The sequence below is a fragment of the Cebidichthys violaceus genome, unplaced genomic scaffold, assembly GCF_023349555.1.
Source record: "Cebidichthys violaceus isolate CVI_PGR_0920_01 unplaced genomic scaffold, fCebVio1.0.p SCAF_11, whole genome shotgun sequence".
Classification (NCBI taxonomy): Eukaryota; Metazoa; Chordata; class Actinopteri; order Perciformes; family Stichaeidae; genus Cebidichthys; species Cebidichthys violaceus.
Window position 1 is genome coordinate 12979975 of NW_027176274.1, and position 11282 is coordinate 12991256.

At 42.4% G+C, this 11282-nt stretch overlaps 1 protein-coding gene across 4 annotated transcripts in view; it reads left to right on the forward strand.

The window, feature by feature from the left end:
- Nucleotides 1-11282, forward strand: part of myo16 (myosin XVI) — a 97545-nt gene that overhangs the window by 62933 nt on the left and 23330 nt on the right. For all 4 annotated transcript variants that reach the window (XR_011102211.1, XM_068704915.1, XM_068704914.1 and 1 more), the window contains exons 22-27: nt 2505-2657; nt 3216-3416; nt 3999-4074; nt 5265-5461; nt 6093-6173; nt 7445-7650. Coding sequence is in view for 3 of the 4 variants with exons in the window: in XM_068704915.1 (XP_068561016.1) it covers nt 2505-2657; nt 3216-3416; nt 3999-4074; nt 5265-5461; nt 6093-6173; nt 7445-7650 (914 nt within the window). In the remaining variant the exon portion in view is untranslated. The remainder of the gene's footprint in view (nt 1-2504; nt 2658-3215; nt 3417-3998; nt 4075-5264; nt 5462-6092; nt 6174-7444; nt 7651-11282) is intronic.

Sequence of the window (11282 nt, forward strand, 5' to 3'; positions counted from 1 at the left end):
TAGTAAATAAATTCTTTAAGTGTTGTGGTTATAAAGTAAGCTAATTTGCCAGTTATGTTTGATGATCAGCAGTCTGGCTGTAAATTCATGTTGTATTAGAGCTCAGTGCACAACAGTGGGAGCCTGAAAATAGCAAAAGAAAAAAAGCTTTTTCTTAGAGAGGTTGTTAATCAGGACTGGCTGACTTAGTTTCTCCTTCTCCATAGCATCATACAGCAGCTACTGGTGACTACTACTGCACCAAGTCGTATATTTAGAGATTGAGAAGCAATGGCATTTTCAACAAACAGGACTACATTTTATTAATTTGATTTGTAAGGAATAGGAATCTCAAATTTCTTTCTCTCTTTCTCTCTGTCCTTTACTTTACTTTACACAAATGGATGGGCGTGTCTGCAATGCTTGGTTGTTTTCATTATGTCAGTGTGTGTGATTACATTGCATAGTATACAGAGTACAATGTGTGCAGCTCTCTACAGCTCACCTGTTCTGGGCTGTAAAGCTGTCATGTGCTCATCAAGCATTCACTGATAATAGACTTGATCATTCTAGGACAGGCAGACAAGTCTGTATATCACAATACACACACACACACACACACACACACACACACACACACACACACACACACACACACACACACACACACACACAGAGTGTGTAGTGTCTTAGGGTGTTCATAATGCACAAGAGGCTAAGTGCTTATTCCTTCTACTCAGAGCTTACGTTCCCTCCCTCAGGAACTCCCAATATCCTCCCAGTCTTTATTAGTGTGTGTGTGTGTGTGTGTGTGTGTGTGTGTGTGTGTGTGTGTGTGTGTGTGTGTGTGTGTGTGTGTGTGTGTGTGTGTGTGTGTGTGTGTGTGTGACTGTGACTGAGATGTCAGTGGTCTTAGTCTTCCCTTGGATATTCTCTAATCTAAGTGGAAGTGAGGGATTGCGTGACCTATCCTCTTCGGGTCACAGAGAGTGCAAGTGCCAGAAGGGAAGAGAGGGGAGGAGGCTAACGAAAATGGGAGAAACAAAGAGACACTATCTCTGGCAGGCGGTGGCATTGCCCACCTCTTTCTCCCAGACATCTTCTCTATTGTTGATGCTGAGCTGCATTTTCTTTTTTTTTAATATCAGCCTGTTCGTATCACACACATTACCCGCCACCCACACCAGAGGAAGCAGAGGAGAAGCAAGGTCTGGATAAACAAACTCGATGATCTCTTACAGTAGATGTGGCACTTCAGTGAGAAACAAGCACTCACACTCTGACATATTTGTACACACACGCAGACTCGTACACAGGCAGGCTCCACATGCGCAGCATGATCAGGGTCATTAGGCCTTGTTAATTAGAGCTGTGTTTGTCAGGGGTGTGTTGTACCTGCTCAGCACTTTGCTAATGAGCTAACTCAATCAACCACCTGCTGGGACTAAGCCTTTAATGTACTAGACCAGCTTGAAGACAAAGAATAGACAAACACTGATGAAAGAAAACAGGACCACGGCCCCCACTGCACAACACACCTCTAGATCAGCACTTCTCAATCAGTGTGCCGTGAGGCAGAATGTGGGTCATGTTGTGATTGTTCTGATTGAGACGCATGACAGTGCCCAAGGAGAGAAACTAAAGCCTGTTTTTTTCTGTAACATTCATTTTTTTCTGTAAAATCTCATAAAAATACATTACCCCAAAGCTAAGGGCTGCAAGGCTTTACTTGACCACTGAATACAACATGATTATTTTCATTTTCACTTTATTTGTGAGCCAGTCATTATTACCTAACCTACAAGATTCATGTTCTTATCACATGGCGGCATCGGTCTGGCATCTGTTTTCGTGTCAGGTGGCGTTAGACTACAAAGAAAAGATGCATCAGATCTCGGGTTGAAAACGGGGACAGGGACTCACTGAGGTACAAGAATGACAAGTTCATTTCTAGACTACAACACTGTACGACTTTTTTTGTGTTCCACTTTGTGACACATTTGGGTTCAGGAGAAGTTTAAACAGGCCTGCTGCTGCAGACTGCTGTCCTGTGTTGTTCCACTTCATATTCTGTGTTCCTTCTCTTTACATCAATGTGACAAGTCACACTTGAGTTTTCCCCCCCAGTGCTCCACACGCACACCCCAGATAAACCCTCATTTGATGGACTCCTGTGCTGTGATTGGTTGACTGCTGGGTTAGGAAGAGTTCATGTGTCCCAGCAGGAACACTTTGTCCATATTCTAATGGAATGGAATAAAAGCCCTACATAGGGACATCTATTACTATGTATACCACTGTATGCACGTGGTGTCCGATTAAACCGCTCTGGGGTCTGATCTGCTTATATGAGTCAGTTAATTAATGCCCCCATTGACGCCACAGCAGGTTGTGTTCCAGATTGTATTTGTGCATTTATTTGCTTTAAAACTAGAACATACAGCTTTGTGTCTCTGAGAAGGGATTTCATACCATGTGCACTGAAGTGTTTACAGGTTGATGTATGTGTTTTGTGTGCATTCCAGCTGTGCGTGAACATGACCAACGAGCGTCTAAGGCAGTACGTCTCCGAGGTGCTATTCCAGCAGGAGCAGTCTGAGTGTCTGCAGGAGGGCATCGCCATGGAGACCCCTCGCTCCCCCGGCAACCAGCCAGCCGTTCTGGACTTCTTTCTTCAGGTACTGTACTCGGCTGGGTTAGACCGGTCTGGTCCAGTTTGGTGTCTCATGATGTAATTCAACATTGCAAGCCCGCCCAGAGCATTGACAAAAGCTTTTAAATCACATGGATCAAATTCACACTTTCATCACTTTTTTTTCTTTTTCTTCAAAGCTCTTTAATTCTTCTTCTTTTTTATTTATTTAAGTTTAATTTAAAGGTATACATACAACAAAAATGTGACATACATAATGACTGGTTGTGTAAACAATCAAACTGGATTATTACTGGTAGGACTGGTGGTAGCCCAGTGGTTAAGATGTTTACAATGTAATTGCAACTTGCCCTTTGTTCAACTTTTATTGCATGTTAACCTTTCACCCCATGTTTCCTGTCTGTCTACAATCTCTATCACTAATTGCCCCCAAAAAAGTTATTTGAAATCAGAATGATAGCTACACCCTGTAGGGATCAATAAAAGTGTCATAATGAAAGTAATTTATCACTCTTATTATCAATGGTTCTTTGTAAACATGACTGACATAAATAACTCAAGCTTCTGTTTGTTCATCCTCCAGAAGCCTCAGGGATTGCTGTGCGTGTTAGATGAGGAGAGCCAGAGCCTGCGGCCGGCAGAGCAGACCCTGTACAAGAGGCTGTCAACCCAGCTGGACTCCAATCCCACTCACGGCCTCTCTCTCACAACCAAGGATGGCAACGGAAACCCACCGCCCAAAGACCAGGGCCCAGCATTCACTGTCAGCCACTATGCCGGACAGGTCTGTCATATATATACATTACAGAAAAATGTATGTATTTGAAGGTGGTAGGGCTGCGTAGTATAACATGAAATCTATCACGACTCATTGTCATTGCAGTAGACCTCTAAAAGCCCACCATAGATCATGAACCTTAATCACAACTGAATAGAACAATAATTCCGTTTTTGTACAGTTCTCAACAAACCAGCACTCGCTATGCAGGAGAAATGACCAAGTTGAGCCCCTGTGCTCCACTACTGAAATCTAAACTCTTAACACTAGAACTATTATCATCTTTAAAAAAACAACTAATATATAACTTATTCACTGAATGTTGTGTCTAAACTCTCTTTCCTTACAGATAAGAAATGAGTTGTGCATGTTTATGCAAACTTTATTTTTTAAAGAAATGCCTTTAGAGAGATTAAATAAATAGGCTGCACCTAAAAAAAAAAAAAAGTAATGATAGTTTATTTATCTATTCATAGCAAGCACTATGCAATGGAAAATTGTAATGTAGAGGACTAGGTGGTAATTGTCCATAGACAACATTTAGAAGAAAAAAAATGTAAGTGAATGTATGATTTGTTTTTCCACCAGATGTCATATGATCTCACAGGATCACTCACAAGAAACAAGGACTCTCTTCCTCAGAACCTCCTGTTTACGATGAAGTGTAAGTACCCATTAAATGACACGCGTAAGACCACATTGTGGCGTCAGAGCAAACTTGATCACAAAGATGCACTCTTGTCTAAACTAACAGCACACAGAACCACTCTTTGTCTAAGTGTGGTTGTTTTTGTGTACGTGTGTTTCATCCCATATGTGGCAGACAGCACCGTCTGTGTGTATATTGTCTATAGAAGGTGCCAGATGTAGGGTGTTGTGGTTAGCAGGACAGAGGCAGTCGTTGTGTGACTGCCAGGCTAGCCTCGCATCCAGCAGCCTAATTGCTATAATTTCCATGATGAGGCTAATCTTCTAAAGGCTAGCCCTTCACTCACACTTGGCTGTTGTCCCTCCGTCTGACCGAGACGATGCGTCGCTGCCATTCAGCCACACACATGAACATACATACTACGTGGTTTCCTCTAACAGATGTCATCACCTCCCTGCTTAAAGTTTAAGCCTTAAGCTACTAGGAGATAAGAGGGGTCTATGTAAGTCTATATTCAGGTGGGGCCAATGATTGCTTTAAATGAAAAGACAATTACCCTTGGAGCTGTGTGTAGTTAAATGAGTCCAGGGCTCGTTTTTGTTTGCTCGGTACGCCTACCTGCCGTCATCTCTCTCTCTTTCTCTCTCTCTGTCTCTCTCTCTCTCTCTCTCTCTCTCTCTCTCTCTCTCTCTCTCTCTCTCTCTCTCTCTCTCTCTCTCTCTCTCTCTCTCTCTCTCTCTCTCTTCTCTCCTCTCTCTCTCTCTCTCTCTCTCTCTCTCTCTCTCTCTCTCTCTCTCTCAACCTTTTAGAGGAGAGCCACACGCCCACGTTCACACACATGTTGTTTGGCTCACTGAATGAGCTCATTGTTGTTGTGGACCGCTCCACGTGTTGGTCCACCCCCTCTTGTTGCCTGACTGATTGTTTACATGAAGCCTAAATCCTTTAAACCTCCTCCCAACACTTCTCCTCTGATTTTTCTCTCCTTCCTTGTTTACATCATCCCCACTGTTCCTCCCTCCTTCCCTTTTTTATGTATGTCTTTCCTTCATTCATTCTGTCTTTTCTTTCTTTCTTTCTTTTCTTTTTCTTCATTGCACCTTTCCTTACTCCCCTCCACCCCCTTGTTTCCACCAATGCTGTTGCTTCTTTTCATCGTTTTTTTCCCTCTCTTTCTGTCTCTGTATGTGATTTGTGCCCGGCAGCCAGTGAGAGTGTGTTACTGCAGCAGCTCTTCCAGTCCAAGCTGACTCAGACTGGTTCTCTGGTGCCAGCAGCCCATGGCCGTGCCGGGCTGAGGGGGCCTAAAGCTGCCTTGTTGCTCCACAGGAGGCCGTCAGCCTCCCTTGTCACTGCCAACATTGTCCCCCAACAGTCCCGGAGGTGCTATGACCTTACCAAGGTACAGTACACTTTTCACAGAGCATTAAATGATGTCGAAGGCCTTGATTAATACTAGCTTTTGAAACTAGTAAATGGAATAAAGGAGTTTATGAGCTGAACAAATACGATCAGTGACAATCAGTTCCAAGGTCTTTGTTCCAACAGGGCTACTGACTGCTATGCCAATCAATGGACACACAGCAATGGTAATTTTGAAAAAAAAAAAAAAGAAGTGTGTGATCACATTCATGTGATCACATTCATGTGATCACACACTTCTGATCTTTTTTTTATGTTTAGAAAGTCTATTGTACTGGTCCACATGTGTAACTGGAAAGGCTTGCTGGTTGTGTAACCTCCTGGGGATCCTGCCCGCTGTGAGTTTAGAGACAATTAATAAAACAATAGAAGACAATAATGAGCCGAGTTTGAATGTAAAGCATATGGAAGCGAATTTGCTATTGACAGAGAAGTGGTTAAATGTGGCTGGTTGGTGTGCTTTTGGATCTCTAGTCAAAACCACACGGTCTAATTTGATGTTCATATGTGATACTTATGGTGTAATGATTCTTTATTCCTCAGTAGCTTCTTGAAGTAAGATGCAGATCTATCTTGTATGTTTTTCTCTCATTATCTCTGTCTATTGTCAGATCTTGAAGAAGAAAGGCTCGAGCTCCTTCCTCCAAAGGCTAGAGCGCTGTGGGCCCATCACAGTGGCTGTCCAGCTGAGGGTAAGAACCACTCGACACATTTGTAGTTTTTGAAAGCATTGGGCCTAATTCTAGGTCTCTGAGTAATAAACCATGATGTTTGGTACTTTTTTCCATAATAGCCATTAATGAGCATGTTGATTTTGGAGTTCATTGAAGTCTGTCCGTCCTTCTGCAAAATAGTAAAGAAATATAAACAAAAAATGAATCTTGACAAGCAAGTGTTTGTCTTAACAAGCATTTTCTGCAGCACATGTACAACAGCCCTCAACTGTCTGAGAAAAGTCAATATACAAATTTAATTAACTGTTTTGATGCCAATCAGTCAAAAGCAGCATGTTCATTTTACCTTTGTCTTTAATAATACACGTTCCTTACATAGAGTGCCTGCAAGCATCCAGCTCAGATCTCAAATGAATACAAAGATTTGTTAATGACTCTTGAGGTTTTGTGTGAATCGAGTGCTGATCTCAAGAAATCGCTGCGGGGTAATGTGATTTCATAACTATATAAAGCAACAATAATATTCAGTCAGAGGAAAGTAGTTCAGTGTCTGCTGGTGATGCAAAAGGGGCTGAAATGTGGCTCAGAGTAGCAGTACCTTTGGCTTGAATGAAGCCAGTGTGTTGCACAATCAGAGTTGTGGGCTGGTGGTGGACGAGTCCCTCAGGGAAGGAGAGAGTGGGCTGAAGAATGATGCTGTACCAGGCCAAGCATGAAGCCCTCCACATGAATGAATGAACAATGAACAACTACCACTGTGTGCCGTGCGCACGTATTTGTGTGTGTACATGCGCGTGTTCGGAGGGAGGACAGCAATGTAAATGCTGGTCGTGACTTTCAGACACGAGGGAGGGGTGAGGTGTTGATTGATCATTGTACCTAGGAGTATGCAGAGCATAGATTGACGTCAGTTTGCAGCAGAAACACAGATGTGAGCGTGGATGTGTGGGTAAATGTGTGTGTCTGTGTGACCTTGGATGCAGCATCTGTGAATTCAGGGCTTGAAGAAAAAACTCTCACACACTCACCCTTCGAAAGAGCTCTTTGTGTTTCTGCTTCTTCCGGAGGCAAAACAACCCCCCCAAAAAAAAAAAATCTGACCGCTTTATCTCAAACACTACGTGATCTCACTCCAGTCAGTGCGTCTTGCAAATCAAGTTACAACATCAAAAGCAAGAAGCCCCAGAGCCCTTCCTCTGTTGTTAATCAAAGCACTACATATTGCTCACTCTGTTATCATTGTAAAATGACTAATTTGATTGTATCTCCTCTCTTTTTCCCTCTTTCAGAACTCGCTGTCAGAAGTGATCAGTAAGCTGCAGGCTTGCACGCCTCACTTTGTGGAGTGTGTCCGCCCCAACACCAGTGGTCAGCCAGACAGTTTTGACAGCTTCCATGTGTCTACCCAGCTGCAGTACATCGGGGTTCTCGAGATGGTGCGCATGATCCGTTATGGATACCCTGTCCGCCTGTCCTTCCCAGGCTTCCTCAGCAGGTCAGCATTGAAGCATGTTGCTTAATTAAGAGTGCAGTAACTGTATTGCTCTGTTTGCCGATTCATTCCCTTCACAGCTTCCTCTTCTCGTTCAGCTTTTGTCTATAAGGGATAGGTCTTAAAGATGACGGATTCCTCTGCTTCCTCTCACTGATCTCAGTGGTGCGGATACATTACCCTCCCAGCAGGTCACCGTGATCTCTGTCAGTTTATATGTAACTGGGCGAGCAGGTCAAAGCAAGCCGAAATCCTGGCAGCGTATTCCTCCTCCGCATCTGCAAATAAGTGCAAGGGCGTCTACTGGACAGGATCATGCGCTCACATGCAGATGGACACATTAGCATTTACAAGTCACAGCAACCCTTGCTATTAGAAGGACGACATGACCGTGAATGGCTTTTTTAGAGTCTATTGCAGCTGATGACTGCCACTATCACATTTCCCATGTCAGCCCGACACACGCACATTAACCAGCCAGTTGTGTGTAAGGTCTCTGTGCCCCTACACTTGAATGTCCATCATTATTTCTCTCCATCACCTCTTTTCAGAACTCTTTCACCATGTTCCCAGCTTTCCTGCAAAGTGGTAGATTCCTCTTCCCCACTTAAACTGATCCACGAATCCATCTCACTAGCCTTTTTTTTTTCTTCTGCATGTCCCTAATAGAATCTGTTGCTTCTCATTGTCATCTAGCTCTGTGAAGTCTGGGATTAACAAATCAACTTCCACTCTAGTACAGACTGTCTCCCAGCCCGTCTCTCACTCTTTTTGATTATAAAGGGATCAAAATGAACATTCCTGCCAAATAATAGGAGAGGACAAAGCCGGTCACATGACCCCCCCCCCCCCCCCCCCCCCAAAAAAAAAAAGTTTCCACTACACTGCTGTATATGTCATCACATCACATCACTCCACACACATACACCTTGCCACACAATATGTAGTTGTGTGTCCCACACATCCTAAAAGATGATTGATGAATCAAAATCACTGCCTTAAGCAAGACTGCTTGTCTCAACAGTAAATACATCATAGGCATTGAAGCGTTTTACTACTTAAGAAAAACAAAGGCTGTAGCTCACACTTAAGGGTTTCTGGTAACATTCCTCGTCTTGAATTAATTTTGCATAATAAAAGAAAGATTAGGCACTGTAGAGTAGTGTGCAAAATCTGAATAAGAAACAAATTTACTGCCATGGAGGTTTTCACATACATAGGAATTTGTCTTGGTATTTTGCTGCATAATAGTCAAAATAAACATAGTAAGAGAAAAGAAAAACTGCAAGAGTAAAGAATCAAAATATAGAATATAAATTTACAATTAAGATTCTTGAAAATGTGTTAAAATAAAAAAAAAGCTGCACCGTGGTTGAACAAAGATTGATCTGTGCAAAATATTAAAAAAAATGTGGAATTGTTCACAGCATGAAGAATATGTGCGAAAATGATAACCCATGAGGCGTTGTTGAAGTGTGCTGCATTCATTGTCTGCCACTTAATATTATCTGGTCTAACAAACCTCAAGTGAAATAGATCATTGAACCTCATATATAATAGATTTCCATAAGAGAAAACCTGAACAGGGAATTGAATCTGGAGAACCATGTCAAATGGTGAAGTGAATGCAATATAGAATGTAGTGTCTGTCTATAAGCGTCTGCCAGCTCCTTTGTGTTTTTGATGGATATACCATGTAGAGCCAACACTCCCATTGTTCAAGATGTAATTGAAAGATTCCTGGTGAGGGTTTTTTGACAGCTGTTTGTTAAGCTGTGTGCGTGTCATATAAATGTAGGCAGCAATGGGTATGACCAGCAAATAACTGAGCATTCAGCTTTTCACCCGAAACTAACTAACCAATGCTGGGCTGGGTATAAACCACACAACTTCTGTTGTTATTTTGCATTGTAAAGGTAAGGTTGTTTGTTTGCTTCATTTGTCGACAGAGCTTATTATCAGTGGAAGTGCAGGGAGACAGGACAGCTCCAGTACCCGCATCTGACATATCCACTTCCAAGATAAGTGGCTGAGAGTGCTCCGGATGAGTTTTAACCCAAGCAAAGGTGTAGCATTGCTGCAAAGGCAGGAGCCTGATATTAAACTCACACTTATCAGGTTTGGTATACATAGCATTTTGGAAGTAGATCAGAGCTGTTCAAGATCTGAAGCCAACAAAAGGCAACAGTTCAGGAATATCATATAGAGGGCTGTAGTCAGTACATGGGCGGAGAGAACCGGAATTACTGGTGCATCTGATTCCCTTACATCAAATCGGGTACAGGGGAGGTAAACAAGAAAACTCAACTTCACTGTTAGGTCTGTTCTTTTGCTGGATGTACACTTGGCTTGACAGTCAGTAAAGACGATATCCCTCTTATAGCCAGCGAACTGTACGTACTAGACCATTCCAATCTCTGTATGCTCTTCAACATCCAAGAGATTACTGGAGAAGGAGAGCAGACCAGTATCTAAAGGTAGGGTATTGGATTTAACTCTGTCAGGGAGTCCATCGTCAACATTTATGGGCAAATATTTAAACTCTTTCAGATGTTCCAGAGAAGTCAGCTTATTTTGTCCTGTATGAATTACCTGGTGGTAAAGAGAAGAAGCATTGTTAACCTGAGGGTTTCTGGTCACATTCCTCGTCCTGGAATCTCCTGGATTTTCTAGTGGACTGGTTAGTAACACTCAACCAGCAAAAGGATGCTAAATGAATTCATTAAACTCTTCCAGATCCTCCAGCTGTTCCAGAGAAGCCAGCTCATTTGATCTTTTCTTCAATCACTGATGGTAACTTTGGAAACAGCACTCCATCCACTCAGTTTACTCAGCAACTGTATTGTTGCATTGTTAAGAATACAGATGCTTTGCTATCTTTTCTTCTGTGACTGGATAATTGTTAGACTGTAGATATGCTGCAACAAAAACAAGGAAGTCTGTCAGGCAGATGCTTACTTCTCCTATGATGTGGTAGCCCAGGCCAGGGATGGCCGGGTGAGTAATGAGATCCTGAATGAAACTTTCATCCTCTCATTGACACATTTGGATGACTGCGCTTAATGTGGTAGCTGTTCTCAATCAGCAATGGAGACTTTTCTAAAGTGTTAGGCTCTTTTCCAAATAGTCTAGTTTGGCTTGGTGATTTGTGTTGTTGCGCCCTGATGGTTGCTGCATGGACATGGTCCATCTCTGGTGTGTTATACTGACTTGTATTTATAAGGAAAAACCGCCAACAGCAACTTTTGGCGGCTTTGACTACTAATCCTGCCTCTGCAAGTCAAAAGGGTTAATTTGTTGGTTGAATTGGCAAACCAAATCTAGAATGCAGTATATACAGTATTGTGATATGAACAGACAATGATAATGACCATATCTGAACCAAGGCAAACTATTAGGCCAGTAATATTAGGCCTGTAGTATAGGATGTCCAGTCCACTCAAGATGAACGAAGGAGAAGATAATTCAGCTTTAAGAGTTGTAGAAGTACCAAGTGTATGTGTTTAACCAAAAAGCAGTACATTTGTTTAATATTTAAGATGCAAAAAATCACTCTGGGCAAGTTACTCGAAAAATCCACCTTTTGGTAAAACGGCAAACAAGCTGAATCCTCAAAATACTTAACACCTTCCTGG